The sequence below is a fragment of the Trichoplusia ni genome, chromosome 3 (assembly GCF_003590095.1).
Source record: "Trichoplusia ni isolate ovarian cell line Hi5 chromosome 3, tn1, whole genome shotgun sequence".
Lineage (NCBI taxonomy): Eukaryota > Metazoa > Arthropoda > Insecta > Lepidoptera > Noctuidae > Trichoplusia > Trichoplusia ni.
The window spans coordinates 13,308,341-13,332,471 of record NC_039480.1 but is presented as its reverse complement, the minus strand read 5'-3'; the positions used below and the strand labels follow the sequence as shown (position 1 = coordinate 13,332,471).

The following is a 24,131-nucleotide window of genomic DNA, read 5'->3' as shown; positions in this document are numbered from 1 at the left end:
AAACTTCTGATAAAAAAATGGTTCTAGATTTGTGCTATAATAAACTATGAAACTTGTGAAAGTGACTGATGAATTAGAAATCCTCCTTCTGTAGGAAATTTAACGTCCGCTCGAAGACGCGTCGCAAAAAAATGCACAAATCCAAACTCATTGTCAATTGGCGACTGCCGCGATTAACCCGTAGTCCCATCCGTAACCCATTAAAAACAGCATGGGTTACCAATAACCCATACTGTTTTTAATGTCTGCCAGAGTGAAGCAGAGCATGCGCAAGAGATCCCATAACTCTGGCTTAGGCAGTAAAAGGGGTCTGGGGAGCTTTAGTCCCTGGAAGTCCGATTTATCTACTTATGTAGGTACTGAAGTAACGACCCATCCTGGAAAACAAAGGGCAAAAAAAAAATGATATAATTTAAAAAGAATACCAAAATATTTATTTTTGCGATAAGAACTTTATGAAGCTCGCTAGGACTCTCAACCTATACATAATTAATGTACCATAGAACCTTTTCCTAATCCGTGTTCAAACAAATAAATACATATAAGTAAGTTCGTTTCTGCAAATAGCAAAAGGGTCTACTTAGATTAATACGATTCATCTTCAAAGGGCATTAAGGCTGTTTACTGTCTATCGATCGTACTCCTCATGTAACAACAACCGTGCCCTATCTTAATCGCACTCAGCTTATAATATGTCCATGTCAACGAAAGAGTATTTTTATCGGTGAATGGGATCATGATAAATATCTAAAAAGTTCTTAAAACATTATTTTGTTGAAGAAGGTAACAAGTATTTCGAGATTGGCGCGCTTATAAGCTTTTAATGCGTCCTGCATTGTGACGAGTGAGCATGATGCACAATAGCGTGTATGCGTGTAGAGCGCTATCTTGCTCCCACAACGGCTATTTCAAAAGTTTAAACTATAGAAAAAGTATCTTTAGACACCCATTATACTCGAAAATGTACGCAAAGAATGTGGCAATAATAAACGTGCAAATATACCGATTAATAACTGGCAATTTTATAAAAAAAACAGCCATCAATAATGTGACAATGTTTTAGTTGTATCCTCTTTAACACAAAGCAGAACTTTGAATAGTCAAATATTGTTTTATCAAAGGCTAATTACGTAGGATAAATTAAACAAAAATAGGAACAAAATGACAGCGCGATACTAATTTATTGAGTGCGAAAACATTTTTTTTTGTGCTTTTTAGCCGAACGCTTCTGAACTATTTTAATCTTTTCAATGTCATGGTCGTCTGGCGGCTAGAAGAGTTAGATATTTATTGCACAATTGTTGGTATTCTACATATTTTGTAGCCAAATTTTTAGATAAATGGTGAAGGGAATTTTGAGTGTCTGGACAATGATCGCATTAGCACTGCGGTTCAGTTATGAATGTAAAAATTTCAAATGTGTGGTATGCACATTCCTTTTCAAAATTGTAATTATCAGCTTTTATTGAGTTTCACATGTCCCATTGTCTGTTCGTCTGATGGTATCTAATTAAATCTTGCAAATTGAATTTGATCCTCTTCCAATTTCCGATTGAGATGATTTTTTTTACGGTTTTGTCGATTACGTGACAATGCAATATAGCATGGCATGATCTGATACTCATGCCGGGAGGCCATCCGGCTCCGCTAAACATCACTATCATAAAACTTGTTCAAATACGTGTAGGTAACCTACAGAATTCAAAACCTAACTTCAATGAAAAGGAGGTGAGAAATGGAGAATGGGTATGCCTGTTTATCACCTTACGTCACGTCACGATGCATTCATTTTCATTGGTCACTACTGTTGATCACTAACTTGGTTGCACGGATAGCCGAATTTTAAGGTCACCACACAAAACCACACTATACGTGACTTGTCACAGTTTTGATCCCTTATTACAATCATTTGTGGATTCCTCCGTGAATCCGTGAATGCTTGTGTTGATTCTAGGCGTCCAGGTTTATAAAACCCGACCGCGACATAAAGATTAAAGACAATATTTTGTGAACTGTTTTTAAAAAACCTAACAAACACAAATATTATAGCTTGTGCAAAGGCATACTGTATAAAAGCCCTTTAAGGTACAGAATCAAAATAAAAACTACGAGTACCTACTACTCACACAAATATTTTTTCAGATATATTTTAGTTTTCCATGGTAGCTTCTTTTGAATTGCTTTACCTACCTACTAGGTAGAAATTATTCCACTAGGTCCAGCAAGGTTTACCTTTATAGTGTAATGATTGGTCACCCTACTTGGTATGAAAGTACACAAAGTCGGTCAATTATGTTGGTAGTTCTTTTGTTACTGGACAGTGACGTCAGAGGGTATATTTGTATATGAGCCACTAAGTACTATAGTAGCAGGGCGTGGACGCTTTAATGACTATTACATTGTCTTTGTTTAATAACTTAATGCTTGCTTTTTTTCATGTTTATTGCTCTATACAGTACTTACCTATTAACAAAGCTTGGAAAGTAAACATAATGTTTCGTTTCCATAAAAGAAAAAAAACAAAACGTAATTTAATCAGACCAATTTAGTTTCTTTTTTTATCGTTGTTCTGCTATCCTGCGGCAGCAGTATCGAAACGCCAATCTGTTGGTTGTTCATGTACGCACCAAACCAATCAAATTCGACGGCATGACTCGCGCGAAGTTCGTTAGAGTCGCCAACGCCTCCTAGCGTCAGTTTTCAAAAAAGGAAGCGCGCGCGCGGCACGGTACGATATCGCGGCTCAACTAAAACCGAAAACCGATTACACCTCCTATTAAAACCGTGTGAAATCAGCAGCCAGTAGCCTTCATCATCTCAGGATCACCAACGGAGTGGAAGCTCAACGACTAGTGCAGGTCGCAGCCCAGGATTCACGAGGTACGTGCGTGCATTGTATCTTTACTGTAGCCTGTCTAGGATCTCGCAGAACAACAAATAATTAACGTATTTTTTATCGTAAGACCACCCTCTGGTCTCCCCAGAGTGGCATCCGCATCACAATTTCATTTCGGCTGGTGCGAGTTGCTACATCTTTTTGGTGCCGAAACCCGGGAGCTTCCATTTAATTCTTATCGAATCGCCATATTGGTTTTCTGGTTAAAGGTAACTTAAAATAATCTCAATCGATCTATTGTTTTAACCATATCGCATTTTAAGTTGTCCCATCGGAACTATCAAACCATTCCATAATTTCGTAATTATTCATAACTAAACACGTCACGTAAACGAGCTAAGTAGGTACTTATCCTAAATTCGCCATCGAACAAAAAACTATAACAATAAAACTTCCGATTAGCTTGTGAGGGTACCTATGCCGATCTAACTACAAATACCGTCCTGCATGGGTATTCTCGCTTGTTACTTAACAATTATTGTGGTGAAGTCAAATTGTGCAATCACTTTTATCAATTTATCGGTGCACACTTTAACAACCCGCAATAAGTAACTCATCGGCTCATTAAAATGCAAGTGACCTACCAAAACAAATAACGTAATACTAAGTGGATTATCCGTTTTTTATTAAAGTGGTTTTCGTAGTAACATTTTGTTCATTAAATACTTTCATTCGTAAAAAACGTACGTCGTTTAAACGTACCTACGAGTATTATTATTCACTGTAGGTAGGTAGATTGAAATATCGTAAACCGTTCTATCAAAATAACGTATCAGTTACCTAGGTACCTACAAATAAAACTTCTCGACGAGTCGGTGATTAAATTTACCGTTTATTTTCACGAATTGAACACAGAGGTAATCAGCTGTTGCAGTACATTGTGTCTATAGTTCTAGACAGTCATCAATCGACCCTGTCATATTATCTGTGTATGCTTATAATATAATATCCGAGTAGCTAGATTTGCTAGTTGGTAACAATAGGGATACCTACACCGTACACGCGTCTTGTAACGTACCTATTATACGCGCCGAAGTTCGGGGCGCGTTTGGGTAGGATACACTGTCTTAGCGACCACTACCTACTTATTGCGGATGATACTTGCACATAAGTAGGTACATTTATTTAGTGCTTAATTATAATCCGTAAGCTTAACTCTGTATCGAAATTCTTCGCACATTACAAGAAATAATATCTCATAGCTTTGTTTTGTACCTGCTTAATAAACTTTTTTTAAATGCCGCTTCTCGGAAAACCTACCCGCAGGGGTACATTAAAGAAATCAAAATGTAATGAAGTAGAATATTCGACTCAAGATTTACCGTCTTTGCGTAGGAAACGAACCATTTCTTATAACCGTTTAAATAAAGCGCTGGAGATAGGTATTTTAGCCGAAAACGATTCTTCTCAACTAAATTTGTTTTTGTCATATTTTCAAGACATTAAGCAACATGCCGCTAGTTTTGAGGATGCGCATTTTACGATCCAGGAGATTCTCGATGACCCTGAAAATGAGGACAATGACCTTCAAGAAAGGTTTGATGCAATGTATTACAGATTGTTGTCAATCCATCGAACGTTATCTAAAACTGAATCAACTCGGTCTTGCGACACTGTTTCGTCGAATATTCGATTACCGAAAATCGTGCTTCCTAACTTTAGCGGCGACATTAAAAAATGGCCTGAGTATTATGATACGTTTAACACCTTAATACATAACTCAACATCGTTAACCGACACTGAGAAGCTTCATTATCTCGTATCGTCTCTGAGCGGCGATGCGCTGCTTGTTATCAAGCCTTTCCCTCTGACACACGAACACTACCGCGACGCATACGAAGCACTCACCGCGCGCTATAAGAATAAGCGGGATCTTGCGTTTACGTGTTGGCGGGATATTTTGAAAATTGAATTTAAGGTTTCTGACGCGCACGCATTTCGAAGGTCACTCGATTTATTCGATGAAAACTTAAGCATTTTAAGGACTATTAATTTGCCGGTTAACCATTGGGATTTCATTTTAGTGTATCATATCTTATCGAAGGTCGACCAGAGGCTTCGTCGGGATTTTGAGGAAAAACATTCCGATGTAGAACTTCCTACTTATAACCAATTGCGAAATTTCCTGCAATCCAAGTGTGAGGCTTTATTGCGAGACACACATTTCGTTGAATCGGACAAACCTCAACCGAGGTCTAAATCTGCTCACCCGCAGCCCCAACCGCGCAGTTCTGCGTCACACACACTCGTTGCCGCTAAGTCCGCTACTACACAACAACTGAATGAAGGGGTACCAACGAATGTCCCATACACAAAAAAATGCACGTTTTGTTCAGATTTCCATTCCATTGCCGCATGTCCCGAGTTTCTTAAAAAATCGTTTGATGAACGTTTGCAGATCGCTACTGAGAAACACTGGTGCTTTAACTGTTTGAATCCATCTCATCAGTTAAAAGATTGTAAATCTATATTTTCGTGTCGCATATGCAAGAGAAACCACCACACCTCACTCCATCGCGATAAGTCTAGTGAGTCAAATCAGTCTTCATCGACATTAGTGTCAAGGTCGTTAACACACACCACTGTTCTACTGGCCACAGCAATGATTCAGGTCCGTGATGCCTTTGGCTCAATGCAATCGTTCCGAGCTCTTTTTGATACTGGAAGTCAAAGCAATTTTATCACGGAAAAGGCAGTGAAACGTCTAAGCTTACCACTTAGTCCAACTAACGACAACGTCAGCGGTATCGGAGATGCTTCAGCGCCGATTCTTGGTGACATCACGTGTTTGATAGGCACAAAGGATAAAATCTTATTTAAATTGAACTTGCACGTCATATCAACAATATGTGGCGATCAACCGATAGCAAAACTTAATACATCTGGGTGGACCCACATTGAATCGAAACCCTTAGCAGATCCTGGTTTTGATCTCCCGGGACCTATCGACATATTGCTCGGCGCGGAGGTGTTTGCTGACTCGCTTCTAAATCAACATATCAAAGGCAATGCAAATCAACCGATAGCTCTTAACTCTGTTTTCGGTTGGCTTCTTTTGGGCAAAACTCGTCTAGCTTCAAACACCTTAGTGCACGCATCGGGAAAAAACGACATCGACTTGAATTCGTTAGTTCAACGTTTCTGGGAGTTAGACTGCGTACCCAAGGCGTCTCTTCTTACTCCAGAGGAGGTGTTTTGCGAACAAAAGTTTTTATCCGACCATTGCCGCGATACGTTTGGACGATACACAGTACGCTTACCATTCAAAGATGATAGCGAACCGAAGTTTGAAGGTTCTCGTGACGTTGCACTTAGACGATTTCATGCAATAGAACGTAGGCTGTCTCGTGACCCTGACTTACAAAAGGAATACGCGAATTTTATGACAGATTACTTGGACGCCGGTCATATGTCTTTGGTTCCCGGAAATGAACTCAGTCAGGGGAAATATTATATTCCACATCATTGCGTTTTGCGTCCTGACTCTGCTACCACCCGTCTCCGCGTTGTCTTTGACGCGTCGGCCAAGGATGCCCACTCTCGGTCTTTAAACGACACTCAACTAATCGGTCCCAAGTTACAACCGAACATTCTAGAAATTCTATTGCGATTTAGGGTACATAATATTGTTTTTATGGCTGACGTTCGACAAATGTACCGTCAAATTCTTATTTCCCAAGCCGATCGTGACTACCAGCGCATTTTTTGGAGAACCACTCCTACAGAATGTCTTCAAGAATACCGTTTGAATACTGTAACATATGGCGTTTCATCTTCACCCTTTCTTGCGTGTCGTACTCTGCGACAGCTTGCCGAGGACGAGGGCAATCAGTATCCCATAGCAAAGGGAATCATTCTGTCTGACGTATATATCGACGACGTGGCCAGTGGTTCCGACACGCTAGAACATGCCCAACAGGCAAAGGACCAACTAATCGCCTTGTTCAAATTAGGTGGCTTCCATCTTAGGAAGTGGGTGTCTAACAATGCGCAACTTCTGCTTGACCTCCCTATTCAAGATCGTCTCACTGGTTCTGTCTCTCTCGATAACTATGAAACTCAAATTTTAAAAATTCTCGGCCTAAAATGGGATCCTCACACAGATGCATTTCTTTTCGAAATCCAACCTCTCGACCGGCCTTGTACCAAACGATCGATTCTCAGCGAACTAGCTAGAGTGTTCGACCCTCTAGGATTTTTGTCTCCCATTACAATTCAAATCAAAACCTATATCCAGAAACTTTGGATCCTTGGTATCGGATGGGATCAAACACCGCCTGATGAGGTCATTGGTATGTGGAATACTTACAAGGTTCAATTATCACAGTTATCTCAAGTTCGAATTCCTCGCAGGTTAATTTGTTCTGATGTCAAATCGTTCGAGCTTCACGGGTTTTGTGACAGTTCCGAGGTAGCGTATGGTGCGGTAATATATTTTCGGGTTACTAACGGCAGCGGCAAGGTCACAACGTATCTGGTCTGTTCTAAGGCTCGTGTAACACCTCTTAAACGAATTTCATTGCCTCGTCTGGAGCTCTGCGCCGCAGTTCTTCTATCAGAACTTTATAAATTTGTTCGTGACACTTACCTTGATCGCATTACGATTAACGATGTCTATCTGTGGTCAGACTCGACGGTAGTTCTTTCATGGTTGCGAGCCCATTCTTCCCGCTGGGTAACATTCGTCGCCAACAGAGTCAGTCAAATCCAAGATCTTACTGCAACTGCTTGCTGGCGCCATGTACCTTCAGGAGATAACCCTGCGGACGTTTGCTCTCGTGGTCAATTACCCAGTGAGATCGTAAACAACTCCTTATGGTGGACGGGCCCTGATTGGCTACGTAGGGATCACTGTTGCTGGCCTTCTATCCCTGATACTGCCTCTCACGAGGATGAAGTACTCGTTAAATCCGAAGAACGCAAGTGTGTAGTCTTATTAACCGATCAACTTGATAAAACCTTACCTGACGGATCCATCATCGAGATGTTATTGAATCGTTTCTCTTCATTGTCTAAGTTGGTAAATGTTCTCACGTACGTATATCGCTTTATCGATAATACTCGACATCCCAATCAGGTGAATCGAAAACGATTTCTTAATAACGTTGAACGTCATCACACTCTTATAAAAATAGTCAAACATGTACAACACACCACTTTTCTCGAAGAAATCTTTCATCTGCAATCAAAAAAACCCTTATCAAAACCTTTTCGCAAGTTAAATCCGTTCCTTGATGATCAGGGAGTACTCAGGGTGGGCGGTAGGATTTCGCGATCAGGTCTCGAATATGAGCAAAAGCACCCCGCCTTCTTACCTTCTAACCATCCTTTTACTTACTTGGTCATCGACTTTATTCATCGCAGTTATTTACACCCAGGTATTAACACTACACATTTTCTACTACTTCAACAATTCTGGATCATAGCTGCAAAACGCGTTATTCGTCGCCACTTGTCCAAGTGTATTCAATGTTTTCGAACAAATCCTCAGCCATTACAACCTTTTATGAGCGATCTTCCCTCTTATCGCGTCAATCAAGTTAAACCATTTTCCGTGGTCGGTGTCGATCTAGGCGGGCCGTTCCGTATTAAACTCGGTTCACATAGAGGCGCGAAAATGGATAAGGCGTATTTGTGCTTGTTTGTTTGCCTGGCGACCAAGGCGGTGCATTTAGAAGTCGTATCGACGTTAACAACTGAAGGGTTTATTGCTGCTTTGCGCCGATTTGTAGGAAGACGCGGTCGGTGCAACGTAATTCACGCGGATTGTGGCACTAATTTTGTTGGTGCAAAAAACCAGCTCTCAATTTTAATGGAACAGGCAACGAATACAGAAAAAATCGAATTTAAGTTCAACCCTCCCGGCGCACCGCACTTTGGCGGCGTCTGGGAGATTCAGATTAAAGCCGCAAAATCTCATTTGCTTCGGGTTGTGGGTGATCAGGTTTTGACTTTTGAGGAACTAACCACTCTTTTTGTTCAAATAGAAGCCATCTTAAACTCAAGGCCACTTTGCCCTATTAGTTCCGATCCAAACGACCTGACGTGTCTCACTCCGGGTCATTTTCTTACTTTAGAACCTTTGACAGCCGTTCCCGATGAAGATCTTTCTAACGTAAACCTAAATCGGCTTCACCGATGGCAGCTGCTCCAATCTTTTCAACAGAGTTTTTGGTCCAGATGGAAATCAGAATACTTAAATTCTTTAACGCAACGAGCCAAATGGACGAAACACTCTAAACCGTTACAGATAGGTTCTATGGTAATCATTAAGGACGATAATCGTGCACCATTGCATTGGACACTTGCACGAGTTGTAAACCTCCAGGTGGGTGCTGATGGGATAGCTCGGAGTGCATTGGTTCAAAATGCTGACAAACAAATTATAAATCGACCTTTAGTTAAACTGTGTCCCTTGCCTATAGAGGACTCTGCTTAGCTGTTCTAATCATATTAACCGAACTTTCAACCCTTATCCAAAATTTTATTTAATTGTTTATTTAATTCTCTTTAGTTTTAGTATTCAACCTTTCGTCAACTAATTTTTTGTCTTTTAACCAGAAAATACCATAGGCATTTTGGTGGGCGGGATGTTTCGTTTCCATAAAAGAAAAAAAACAAAACGTAATTTAATCAGACCAATTTAGTTTCTTTTTTTATCGTTGTTCTGCTATCCTGCGGCAGCAGTATCGAAACGCCAATCTGTTGGTTGTTCATGTACGCACCAAACCAATCAAATTCGACGGCATGACTCGCGCGAAGTTCGTTAGAGTCGCCAACGCCTCCTAGCGTCAGTTTTCAAAAAAGGAAGCGCGCGCGCGGCACGGTACGATATCGCGGCTCAACTAAAACCGAAAACCGATTACACCTCCTATTAAAACCGTGTGAAATCAGCAGCCAGTAGCCTTCATCATCTCAGGATCACCAACGGAGTGGAAGCTCAACGACTAGTGCAGGTCGCAGCCCAGGATTCACGAGGTACGTGCGTGCATTGTATCTTTACTGTAGCCTGTCTAGGATCTCGCAGAACAACAAATAATTAACGTATTTTTTATCGTAAGACCACCCTCTGGTCTCCCCAGAGTGGCATCCGCATCACAATTTCATTTCGGCTGGTGCGAGTTGCTACACATAATATACAGGAGTAGAACTTATAACTTGTATGCGGCAACTTACGTTGTGTGTTTATGAGAAGCTGATTTATAATATTTAAAAACCTTTTCATACGTTCATACGTGTTTATCGTGACCTAAACAAAATCCTTAATCAGAAACTGAGAAGGCAAGTTGGGCAAAGTTGGCAAGTAAATAGTTATTAAATAATGCAATTCTAGTCTATCAGTAACGATCTGATCATAATTGGTTCAGCAGTTATTGCGTTAATAAATACAAAAGACTCCGCATTTTATTAAATCGGAGATATCTATACGTATTAAAATGTTGTGCATAATAACAATCGTATAAAACTTTCTTTCCACTCCTAAACTGACACAGATGTCAAAAATAACTTCTATTATGAACGAGTACGTTTCCTTTATTATAACAATTTTGTTACTAATGGTAGGCGTTTCAAAGGCATCCCGGTATATAATTCTAAGTTTTGTTGATAAATATAAATAAGAGTTCGACAAACCCGGGATACATGTTTCCGTACTACGTAATTACACTTTTTGAAGAAATGTGTTGTTTTTGTTGTAAATGAAAGCGGTGCCAGTGATTTATTGCCAACATTGCAGCTATTGCAGCTAAATGTAATTGGTTGTGTTTAATATTTCCTTTTCTCGATGTCAGTCAATGAAAGTTTATGTTTTGTTTATATAACGTCATAATCTACATACATTCATCTATCTTATCTCGTTGTTCAGATAAGCGAGCGGAATAAATGTCACAATGTCCGATCTTCAAGTAGAACAACCATTAGATCGATGCACATAAGCTTGCTCTAAGTCCGTTTTTTTTTCAGTGATTTGAATGTTTATGGAGCTCCGGCAACATAATAATTAAAACATACGAGAAAGTTATTGTCAATATCAACGAAGACTATTTAAATGATGGAACGTTTTACTCATTCGTCAGCTCATGATTGAGGCCACTGCTTGAGCCTGAAACTAGTCAAGCAATCCCGTTGCATATTTTATATATGCCCCTGCCCCTTAAAAACATTCTAAATTGACGAGCGTTTATTTGAAAACTGAAATATTATTTTATACGAAAACCTAGTAGGTAGGTTCCTATTTGTGTAGGTACGATAACTACATATTATCAGATGTTATTCTATTTCGAACAAAATACAGCTGGACGACCCAAAACAATAAATAATAACTAATCTATTGTTAAACTTTGTTTGGTTTGGAAAATGATAGAACTCATGCCTCAAACGAATATAATTGAAATTAGTTATCTTTATGCCAAAGTCTTCCTTCCTTCTATTTCAAAATGGAACATCTTTTTATATGGGATTTTAATTTTATTGTACATGTGTATGTCACTAAACCCCATTTAAACAACTGGATCGATTTGCATTTATTTTTTATGTCTGCATTTTGCCGTCCAGCTGAAAGAAGTACGCCGAATCGAATAGAATATTTTTTTCTATGTATAAAAAAAAACTACACACACCCTTTAAAGTGTTTCTAAAGATTAAAATTATGGAGTCGACTATAATATAGGGTTTTTTATTGTGTTTTTCAGTTAACTAGTATTACAATTACATCATTATAACTATCCGTATGTCGGTCACGCTACGCCGACTATAACTTTGAACTATCAATTTTCACGGCTCAAACCATTTAATTTAATCAATATAATACTTGGCACAGACTAGATAGCTTCGCAAATGTTGGCTATTACGACAGGTGGCTGCTATCAGCCCCTAAAACCATTAATCAATGATTAACGCGATGAGTTTCCTTAACTTTATTCTATACCGTTTGAAATTTGTAATTAATATGAGTTATTAGTCTTATATTTTTGGTTCTCTTTGGTTTGGTGATAATTTGGTAACGATATTTCTTTTATCGCAATATTCTTTTATTATTTTTGACAACATTGTAGGATTTTTTAATTAAATTTAATTTTCTGACTTTGTATCTATTTTTGTTTAGGTTCTAACCATAAGGTATAAGATTTACGTCAGTATTTTTAGCACTCTAGGCATTAAGTGGTTTAGCTACCACTTCATATTTAAAACAGTTGTGAAAGCAAAGCGATGAACCGCACGGCATAATGCTGCGTGTCTCTTTTACGACTGCAACAATCTTGCCTTGTCAAGAAATTGTGGTAGGTCTCAGATAATGCCATATAAATACCGTGAATTCTCTGTAATCAGCAATTAGCATGTGCAGCATCAATATTTACAAATAATTTCCAATAATAAGCGTGTGATATAACTGGGTCAATCAAACAAACGGGACCTTGATCATCTTGCCAAGAACTTGCAGTTCATGTGCAATCTTTATGCGTAGTACAAATTACATCTTGTAAGGAGTTCGAAACTCTAACTTAACAAATCATACTTTTTGTTTTTATTTTTCTGGCTGTTTTCTTGGTCTATTTATTTAGTTTACAATTGATGTATTAGAACATTAGTAGGATACAACGCAAGACACATCATTTGAACTTGACTGCACGGAGAACCGACGCGCGATGTATAGCATTTTTCATCCTCGCGTAGTACACGCCTTGTGTGATCTAATCACAAAAGTTTTTCTAATCCTGGGTGACTATGCACATATAATTTAAATGTTTGTGAACCGCCTTGGTGCGGGAGATTTCTTTTAAAACAAAATATATAGGATATTCAAAGTTTATTTTTTATGAATTTGATATATTGTTCATTTTAGAAGAGATGATATTAAACTACTCTCGATAAACTATTCTATACTATATTATAAAAGTTGGTATTAACTTCAGATTAGTTAAAACTTCCAGTTGCGTTCCATGTGAAGTAGCTTAATGGAAAGAATATTTTATTTTCTTGGCTTAAAGATTCTGGCTTTGCTTGTTGAACCGTGGCCAACTGTTTTGAAATAACTTGAAGCCTTTGTTTGCCCTGAATGTCAAGGTAAGGATGAACGAAAACATTCGTGCTTCGTTTTATCTTGTTATGTGATTCATTGAGTAGGTACTTAACCTATATTTTCAGGGATTAAAGAGTTTGAATTCGCTTTGATTGATCTCTTTATTTTGCTGTAACTAATACCACTTGCTTTTTGTTATAAATTGGATTTTACCTTCAAGCAATATAACAATACCCTATCAATGCAAATGCAAAAATCTATATTATTTTTTAATATACGACTAGCAAGCGCGTTTAGCCAGGACTAGCAGCTGTGAGTCTTTTTATGGGTTAATTTTCTCCACTGTGTTATTTCAAAATAAAGTATTTACACAATCGAAACAGTTCGACAGTGACAAAAAATTCGAAATCAAAAATAAAAATCGACGAAAATCTAACTCCAACTCGACCAGTTTTATTAACAAGCTACAAACCAACTTTACGAAACGCGTGAGAGATAAAAGAGTTCAGATCAAAACGGTTTAATCCGTTTTGTGTTGAACGTTAAAAGGAAGGATTTAATTAATCGCCTTTGCCTACAGGCGTCGGGATGTCCGGCGTCGTACATTACAGACTCCGCAAAACGTTTGCTGACGTCACAAGCCCATAAACTGATATCTGCACCTAAGGGCGAGGTTTACTTAGTAACGTATCTCTAAGACGTGCATTTCTTAGCATAATAGGTTGGGTAAACATCCATTAACGGAGTAATATTAGACGCTTCACAATAGATTGGATGGTATGTGGGCGTAGAAACTATACTGTCCTTCATTATGTGACCACGTGTTACGAAAATGTTATCTCGTATTTTGAGTACTGGCCCGGACTGTAGTCTTAAACGAATTAAAGTACCTATATAAAATGAATAAAAAGTGATCACTTCAATTTTTCATTAAAGGCTTTCTTGTCTGTTTCCTTATTCCACTTTTTCTTTCAAAATAAATTATCTCAACATACTTAATTTGACCATTCCAAACATTCAAGTCATGTCAAAAATTAGGCAACGATCCTGTCTGTATTACCTTAAAAAAAACTTATTCATTTTTGTACCAACACTGGCATTTCTGCAACATGATATTATGTAAAATGTAATACTTGGTAAACATAGAATTACGTTAGAGCTTAATTTACGTTAACGTAGGCTGTTGGTGGCCCAGTTAATGACGTTTGCAGCGACTAATAACTCAGGTAACTTCACTGTAAGGTGGAGTGGTCGACTATACTTTTGTGCATGTTAGTTTATGTTTCATGCAGAGTATAATTGGCTTGGTTAGTTGTGTGAGTGATCAGTGAATCTTTGCGGAACTTAATATAGTAGATCGACAGATATTAAGAATATCTTTTGTTTTTTTTTATGTGTATTTAAAGAATACCGTTTTGAATTTTGATATTCAACATTGTAGCCTTTATAGAAACGGATATGATTATTGAATATGCTAAATTGCTTCTACATTTGTAGACCACATAATAATTAAGTATCACATTGTATCACTCCTGTATTTCTTAAAAATATCTTCACAAAAGAAACAAAGAACAACTTGAGAACTCTTGTTGTACCTCTGTTTGATCTTTCACTTTTGATGTTCAATGTACGGTGTTCGCATTTACAAGTTATAATACTGTTTTCAGAAATGTTTCATTCTCAGTAATATTTAATCTCGAGAATTATTAAAATTTCACGCTAAAGCGTTCTTCACACATTTCTTTTAACGCGTAATTAGCGAGACAAGATCATTTGTTTATGTGCCAAAGAAGTGGACCATTTAAATAAAATATATTGAGGCCGTATTTAAGGTGTATTTCTATTTGTTCAACAAAGAAAAACTTTAAATGTCTTCGGGCTATTGTTTAGATTTCTTTTTCCTCTTTTAGCGCCACAAAATTGTAAGCGTTAGTCAATTGTATTCCTATTAGAAGTCTGATACTATTGGCAGTGTTTTTTTTGTGTATTTATTTGGAAAACCACACGCAGGTCCCATGTTTGATACATTTTTTTTTACAAAGGCGGCAACTTCAAAACTTAATCCTATAATTTTGAAATCGATGTTCTAATTTGCTCGTGAGTTTCCGACCCAAACGGTCTATCAAAAAATCCGTCTATTCAGATCGTTCGACTAGTCCAACAAACTGAATTCAACCGTTACATCAAATAATTGTGAATCCGCATCACGATGATTCCTCATCCGTACTTGAGGCTTCAGTAGATAACAGAATGCTTTTCAATCACGTACATACACACAGCTATGAAAATAACCCAGTTCATTATACTCCATCTTCAAGCCGTTATGGAGTCTAGCCAACACAGGCATGTGTGATACCGCATCCAACATTAGTCACACAGTTTACTGGCTTGACATTTCAGCCGGTGCCACGCAAACTACTGTGTGAGTAACACGAGTTAGTATTCATCAGGTACCAATTAATTGGGGAGCTTTGATCCTATCACCAGGAGTATGTAAATTTTCAAGTTTGATATTCTTGTTTTATTCGACTAAAACAAAAACTATGCAACCCTGACCTCTACGCCACGATATCAGGTCAACACGATCCACAATATAGTTTCTGACTATCCGTGACGACTGTTGAAGATGTACGAGTATATATATCAGCCGGGACCCACAATTTAACGTGTGTTCCTTAATACGAACATATTGTATCAAGCGTAGCTTAACCTGTGATCGATAGACTTGTGCAAGTTGTCGCTGAGCCGTGAGCTAATTGGCCATTCGAGGCAAGAAAAATTTGATTTTAGATTTCTTTATCGTCTACTAGCCAAATAACAATATACCCGTTTATACATTTAAATCAGTTGTCACAATCAATAGGATCAGCTGTCGCCCGATACGCGTCGAGTACATCAGATACCAGCTATCGGCAATCCACTCGTCATTGTGAAAAGGTGCACTGGTTTTAATATAACTGATGTTTTTTCTGTTATATTTGTTATTTCGTGGTATATTAAGAGGGCAATGTTACTACGCCTTTGATTGAAAACTAATAGGAAACGTTGAATGTATGGGAATGAAATACTTTTTTGACAAGTGACGTGACGTTGACTTGTTAGTTCAATATATTTTTACAATTCGTTAAAGTTTCGCATGTATAAATATACGTCTTGTTCTCGTTTAGAATAGTCGCTATCAAAGGAAAAAATATATTATGTATCGCGGCTCCTCACTTGTAGATTTTATTTAGTCCAGCATTTATACCTACTTATTAGGATTTTTTTTGCGTACGTGAATACCCAGTTGTATTTATAGTAGCTGATGTGTAGCCCAAATAAAATGTATGTAGAGATATGTAATTAAAAGTATATAGGTATATTGTTTTATATTCGTTTTTAGGCTAACTTAAATGTACATATATTATTATCTCTGGGGTCTATCGTGACGTTTCAAAGTTATATTATGACATTTGTGGATGTGTGACAGCACTACGCCTAAAGTTGTAGTCCTTCTTATAAGTATTGAAAAAGTAACAAAGAATTTAGGTTTAGTGTCAATAATATGTGTTATCCGATAAAAATATGTAGTATAAAAGTTCTAACAAAACCTAATTAATAACTAATCAGAATGTCACGAGCGTTATCGGTGATAATGAAAATACTTTCCTTTAGATAGCCGGGACCAAAATAAAGAGGAAAATGTACGAAAAATCAGGACCGTTTATTTATTTTTGTACTTTTTATTCATAAAATTTACCGCTATTGAGATTATTTAGTTCTCTATCTCAAATTGTCTATTTTTGATACATTTTGTCATGTTTATAATTTTACGTTGTATGTCTGATTTTGATAATAGAATTCCATTGCTCACTGTACTTTAAAAGTTTATGTATAAAACAGTTACATTTTCTGGGTATAAGAAGCATTTGCAGGTAAACTGGCAATTGAAATATACCAGTTTGACACCCAGGACAATCTAAAGGTTGCATCAATCTTGTGACTGGAATTGCTATCAAAAAATATCTAATAATAATAGTAAATTAATACATTAAAATAAAAAAAACATCAAGTGATTGAGAACCTCCTCTACCTATTTAAAGATTTTTGGTTGTTATCGGCATAACTATTTTACTCTACTTTACCTCATATCAAATATATTTACTTCAAAAGGCACGACTACTATAAACGTAGACTTTATGCTAATAGCGAATTAAGCGGGTATCGAAGTCTTTGAAGAGCACATGCCCGATGCAAACATTGGTCCCTGAATAAATATAGTTTAAATGCCAGGAGCGGCCCATTTCCATCCCTTGTGTCAATTTGTGATACCGTGAGGACGGTCGGTAGAAGGTTTAATAGAGATAAAACAATGTACTATCAATTCAAAATTAGTTTTTCTTTTCACCTACATTATATATTTTGTGTTTTATTTTTCAATAAATTAAAAAAAAGCATTTATTAGTTAATTACAAAAATAAATACTTTGTTTTGTACGGTAAGAAAACATAACACGTGTATTTTTTTCTCGCTACGACTTTATTTTGTAGAATTAAAAATCGGCTTAGGCTGAATTTGGTAAAAGTATAAGCCGACCTCCATAGTAAGTAACAAAGCTAGCTACAAAGAACAAGAAATTTGACAATAATTTAAATAAAAATAATATAATTATACAAATGTCAATATGCAATGACACATTTATTTTTCAGTGTGTTTTTTTTCGCAAATCAGTAATGGCTACCATAAAGGATTTAAGCAACATACCTATTTTGAGAATACTAACGTCGTCTTTCTTAACTTTTTTTATATTCGTTGTTCACAGTTCCTGTACAAAACTTTGTACTTCTTCGATTTGAGATAAGTGAGAAAGTTTATCCGTAGGCGTTTGTCGTCGAACAAAGACGACTAGTCGAACTCCGTTCGAAGGCAAATGATGTATTTAATTAGAATGACATGTGCAATTGTGTTAGTCATCGAGTTAAATACTTGGCACATGATACTGTAACGAATTATTTCGTGTTTCAGTGGCCGCAGTATTTATTTCTTCGACTAATTGAAAGTTGGTGATTGTAACAAAATTGAAACATACACATAAACATCTTATTCATGACACTGCTTTACGCCTTGTTACAAAGTAACAAATAGTTACAAAGAAAAAGGTACCATTAAATATTCCGAAATTAAAATTTAAATAAAGTGGTATTTGAAATACATGTGGCAATTTTTAGCATTTTCTTATGAAGAGATAAAAACGAAACCTTAGAGGTAAACCTCTGTTTTCTGCACGTCTACGTATCCGTCTAATACCAGACTGTATCTCATGAACCATGATAGCAAGGCAGTTAAATTTTTTACGGATTAAGTATTTTATCAGACCATTTTTTTTTGCAAATTTGTTTTTCTCTAGCCCTTAACTCGTTCTTGACTAGCTTTTTACTTAGTGACTGCTGTCAATTTCAGACGAAAATAAATAATGTTAAATTTTATGTTGCCTGGTGTAATTCGCAGTTCAGTTATTCGTTTTTATTCGATTATCTCAAAAAAAATATTATTCTAGCGTTTAAAATCTAATCCACTCTTAAAAAAAAGGATTTTAAACAAAAGAGCAAAGATAACACAATATAAAAAAGCAGTAGGAATTTCAGTTTTTATTTAATGACGTTCATTTCCATTATATTAGAAATGTTTTCTTTGTAACAATTACAATCGTTAAATTTGTTTTTTACCCTCTGTATTCAAAAACAAAGCAATAACACTATAAGCGTTTATCTGTAGCAAATATTCTGTAAGTTTTAATTTTATCCTTTTTTGAGTAATTAACTAAGCTAAGTTATTCAAGAAAACTTGTTCAGACATCTTAATATGATTTAATGTTTTGTAATTGATTCTTTCACGTTTCTTCGAAAAGCCCTATTATAGGACTTTATATTAAACCATCTTAGATTTTCGACAACTGTCAGTCACTATTGAAAAATATGTATGGAACTTGCCCAAACTGTGACAAAATCATTATCTAACTTGTTCAGAAAGGCTTTTCAATGAACGTTAGTTGATAACATTTTTTTTTTCTACTAGTATAAAAAAAAACCGTGACATGTGAGTTGAGCGCCTAAAGACGAGTTTCCGTACAAACAAGCTTTAGAACAACAAATTTGCGAAATTAAATATTCATGCATCCAATTTATAACTGCCCTAGGCGTTGCTTAAGCTCAATGATTATTTTTAACATTAAATTTGTTGTTATGGCCAAAAGAATAACATGCCCTGAAAAAAATTCAAGCTTCCAATTTCAGGAAGTACAGCCTGGTGACAGCATACAGACAGACAACGGACCCAAAGGGAAAAAACAGAAGTTATTACACGTTCTGTTTTTTCCCTTTGGGTACACAACCCAAAAATAATAGATTTCTAATTTGAATAAATAATGTTTAAATAAAAACAGCCAATTAAAAAATACAAAGTAACAATCAATTTTCAACTGTAAACACGTGCCCACATTCCAAAGTATTTCTAGAAAGAAAAAAAAATAGAACAAGGCAGAAACGCTATAACCAAATGTATTTGAATAAAAACTAACCTGTTGATGTAGACAAGTAACGTTGCCAGATCTCTAGTACTGACGAGAAATCATGAATATTTAATGACTCCGGTCATCTTTCACGGTGATTATGTTACCCATTTAACAATAGAACGTAACATCAAATTACATTTCCGCAATTATTGTCACAAACGACCACACAATATGTTTATAAGGTTTTTTTTTATATCACGTTGGATTTAAAACACTCGTTTCGTACGTGCCGGCCAAAGTGCGGGCGGGAACTGGGTTTGGGAAAAGTGTTCGCACGCGGGCGGCGAAATGTGTACTGAGGCCGTGGAGTGAGCTGCGCCGGCCCGCTTGTTGCCGGGGTACCGAACTTCTATTCTCCAATAACAGCTTGCCGCCAACCGAACACTTGTCGCCTATGTATTTTTTATCTATTCGAAATATTTGATAAAGATGATACTGAGTGAGGAGAAAGCACTTATTAATCGATAATTATCGTTTTAAATCTCTTGCTTACTTTTCTTAAACCGGCATTTCAATAAGGGATTTCCGTATTTCAAAAAAGCTGAGTATGTTTCAAGCTTTCTGAAAAAGCTCATACTGCGAAAATCTGAAGGTTTTCTAGTAAAACCTATCTTTATGAATGATATTGAGATTTGTTCACAGAATATAGTGACTTCACAATAGTAAAATCACGATTCATAGTTCTTTTTTATACTATTTCCGTATCCACTATCCTGCTAACATCTGATATTCAAAAATATTTGGAGATTTTTAAAGTAACATGTTTTTTTATTTTCATTCACCAATTTTGTAACATATTTTTCATAAAATTGCATAAAAATAATAAATACAAAACTTGTGCATTCGCTTCGTAACTGTCCCACGTAAGTATGACCACGATCGTCACTTACACACTATTTTATGTCTCCTCTAAAAAGTGCTTTACAATCCATCTTATCCTTCATAGCTTTTTTCCGGGTTGAAACTCTAATGACTTCACCTACGTCGAGGGCACGGCGGGGAATATGTCGGATTTACACAGATTAAAAACACCCCAGGCTCCTTCTACTGCTTTTCTTTTCATCGACCTCCTGATGTTTTTTTCAGATCCTTTTTTGTGAGAATTAATATGTATAATTCTATATCAATAATTTCTCCTACTCCGGGTCTGCTGGTAGAGAGTCCTTTAGAAATAAACAGCACCCTTGTATGTCATACTTCGTCATGTGTCTCTTGCCTACTATTTGGTGTGTACATAAAATATTGCATAAATAAATAAATAATTATTTTTTTACGTAACTGGACATCCATACAAAGAAGTATCTACCTATAAGAGGCCAAAACCATGGTTAGTAATTATTATTACCAACCAGGATCTCAGCTTTCAGAAATTAAATTTTAATTTTCGAATGACGGTTTGTCAACAATGAAATACCAGTAGAAGACAAACAGCAAAATAAAGAAGACTGTTTTTTCGCGTATTGAAAAAAGCTTTTAAAAGCTGCTTTTTTCTATTTAAAAGTTAAAGGAAACAGTTAGCAAGATGATGAAGTAAGTTTTAATTGGAATATTTATAAAATCGATTTTTTTTTCGGAAAATCGGGTTGGAGTTGTCTCACGGCGTAATAACGAAGAAATCTGCTCTTTGTTCGGAAATCGGTTTCGCACCTCGCGAAACCCTCAGTCGCATTGATGTTGCCCACCTGCTGCCTATCATGGCAGTATCATAAGGGGGCCTCCTGAGGCACGCACGTCGCGCTAAAAAGTAGGTTTGGCGTGTTGACCTCACCATCCACCCCAATCACCCATCCATGGACCGACCATGATCGGCCAATGTGTGAAGTTATAGCAGACCCACTAGCTCCTTATTGTAATAAAAGAAATACAAAATAATATACCAAACAACTTTTACGCTATCTAGTCTCAAACCAAGCAAATTTTGTGTTGAGTACTAACAACTGGTGAACATCCATACTAATATTGAAAGTATGTCTCGCTTTCATGCGAAAACTACTGAACCGATTGCAATGAAATTTGGTACATAGATGTTTGTCTAGAGCCTGAAGAAGCATATAGGCTACTTTTTAACCGAAAAGGGTTGTAAGGGGTAATGTTTCGATATGTAGCGGGCAGGCTTACAGGCATCATGATTTCAACAAGAAATAAACAAAATTGTAACCATAGTAACTGTCAGAATGCCGTTATTGTCATTCCATTTTGAAGTTACGACACAAATTATTTGGGTAGTAGATTATTCATGGTCATTGATTATAAAAGTATCAAGTTTAAACGCGGGTAACACCGCAGGGTCACAGCTAGTACTTATATATTTTTAAACTCATATGTAGCATAAGATAATATAGTAGATATTTTTTAAAAGATGATTTTTTTTATATGCTGCAATAGAATTTGTATCCTTTTTTGTAAGGAAGGCACCTTTTTGTGTTTTCTTATCTCACATTCTACAGTAATAATAGTGAATAGAAGGGGATATTACTATATTTTAATTATTTTTTGTCGTTGTGACTATCAGAAGTGTGATAGTAAATATTTTTTTGTTGTTCTGGGCAAAATCCGATGACTCCACCGTAAGGACAACGTCGGACACGTACCAACCGGGATCGTTGGCTCATTGTTTTATGGCTAGCGGCATGGCACACCTCTTTGATAATCATCAAGAAACAGCTCTCCTGAGTCAACTTGCACCAAGAATACAATTGCACCAAGACTTGTAACTCGTGCATTCAGATTTATGACTTCAACTTCCGTTTTTTTTTTTACAGAAAACCGCCAGAAGACCCTTATCTAACCAGTTCGGAGAAAGCAAAACTATTTTTCGTTGGACATTGGCGGGGTGTGATAGCTCTTTTCGCACCCATTATACTGATTTTAATGCTGACACCATTTCCACCTCAGGTATAGAACGCATTTGAAGTAGTTCTTTTATAAACAAATTGTAAGGGATCTTAGTCTGGTTTGTCCTTTAAAATGAGTTTGAATGATTTTAAAAGTTGTTCTCTTTGTCTGAAAACTAATTTTTATGTTATACTAGCTGACCCAGCAAACGTTGTTTTGCCGATTTTTTTTCTAGTTGTATGTATTTTTAGTGCCACATTATAATAAAAATGAAATCAAACAATTTCGTCCAAGAAATAAAATATTTTTTTTTAGTGTGAGCAACCCTTATCACTTGGGGGTATGAAAAATAGATGTTGTTCTATTCTCAGACCTACAGAATACGCATATAAAATTTGGTAAAAATCGGTTAAGCCGTTTCGGAGGAGTACGGTAACTAACATCGTGACACGGGAATTTTATATATTAGACTTTGATGGCTCATACATCGCCACTGTATATTTATAAGTCAAGCACTTGTGACATTCAAACCATAACAAAAAAAAATACGTGACAACATGATGCCACATATTTATTTCTGATTGATTTGAGCTCACCTTTTATTATAATTATTAAATACCAAGATTATGCGTCATGTTTTCCTTTTGGAATATTTGCTTGGTGTGGCCGCTCCGCCGCAGTTTGACCTGTTCGTATTTTTGCACTAATATCGCTTAAGCACGTTCGAAATTAATTGAAAAATGTAACTATCATATGTCAATGTCTTTGTTTGTATTTTAGAATTTAGGCACAAAGAGTATTTTGAATTTCAATATTTTCGGTCACCATCCTGTTTTTAAAAAAATTAATTTTATTACATAATAGCGGTGTTAGGTTAAGTCGACTAGGTGTATTCAGACAGTTTTTTGTTGCCTGGCTTATACCATTGCCAGCCAGCGTTATACTAGTATTTGGTTATTACGGTATCTATAAGGTGCTGTACAATTGTTTTGTTCTAGAAACATCAATGGACAGCCTACACCCTTCTATTAATGGCCATTTATTGGGTATCTGAGTGTATTCCCTTGGCGGTGACGTCATTTGTACCAGTCATCATATTTCCATTAACCGACGTTGCGGATACTCGGGGCTGTTGCAGGTCCTACATGAATGTGAGTATTAGTATGTATTGGAATAGTGGCACTAACATGTTACAGTTAAGGTAACCAAGCAAAGCTTAAGCGCCATTCTAAGTCTTTTCTCAAAACGCTCTGTTCTTCGAGCCCACTGGCTTAAGCAATGTACCTCAGGTAGGTGGGTGATTCTTCGGAAAAATACACTAGTTAGGGTCATATCATTATTCTCACCAACTGGTTCACTTCACTATGATGCCCTATATGTTTTAATTCTTACTTCATCTAATAATAGCCGTAGTACTTTACAAGCTTAGGTAAAAATAATATTAAATCAAGCAATCTGCAGTATGAAAAATGTGGTGAGGATAATGATGTTTTTAATTTGTGTTACTTTTCTCCGGAGAATCACCCAGGTACTTGTTTCTTCGAAGAATGCCACAGCAAGGATTTTTTGTCTGTGTGTCCCAAGACATGGTGGCACGCAGTTGGGCCGCGCATAAGATTTTACTTACAACCAGCTTAAAGCTTTACCAGCACAGACATGACGTCATGGCAAATTAAACTCTAATTTTATTGTTACAGGATTCAATTATGATGTTTAATGGAAGTTTAATTCTTGCATATTCTGTTGAACAGTCTGGCCTTCATAAACGCTTAGCCTATTTTTCTATAAGATTGATTGGCTATTCGCATTTAAAGTAAGAATTGTTTTTTTTA

At 36.6% G+C, this 24,131-nt stretch overlaps 2 protein-coding genes across 4 annotated transcripts in view; one reads left to right on the top strand and one right to left on the bottom strand.

Moving 5' to 3' along the window:
* LOC113492005 overlaps window positions 1-20,010 on the bottom strand; it is a 46,161-nt gene extending 26,151 nt beyond the window's left edge. The window contains exon 1 of one of the 2 annotated variants that reach the window (XM_026869264.1): window positions 19,471-20,010. The gene's annotated coding sequence lies outside the window, so the exon portion shown is untranslated. Of the gene's footprint in view, window positions 1-1,763; window positions 2,091-19,470 lie in introns of those variants that run through there. The other variant, XM_026869265.1, reaches the window with a different exon arrangement.
* The window catches only part of LOC113492002 (protein I'm not dead yet-like), a 28,947-nt gene continuing 7,305 nt past the window's right edge, over window positions 2,490-24,131 (top strand). Inside the window, exons 1-4 of one of the 2 annotated variants that reach the window (XM_026869259.1) lie at window positions 20,251-20,994; window positions 22,227-22,359; window positions 23,298-23,450; window positions 23,997-24,112. In XM_026869259.1, coding sequence (XP_026725060.1) covers window positions 20,987-20,994; window positions 22,227-22,359; window positions 23,298-23,450; window positions 23,997-24,112 — 410 coding nt within the window. In that variant the 5' untranslated portion in view covers window positions 20,251-20,986. Of the gene's footprint in view, window positions 9,875-20,250; window positions 20,995-22,226; window positions 22,360-23,297; window positions 23,451-23,996; window positions 24,113-24,131 lie in introns of those variants that run through there. The other variant, XR_003400472.1, reaches the window with a different exon arrangement.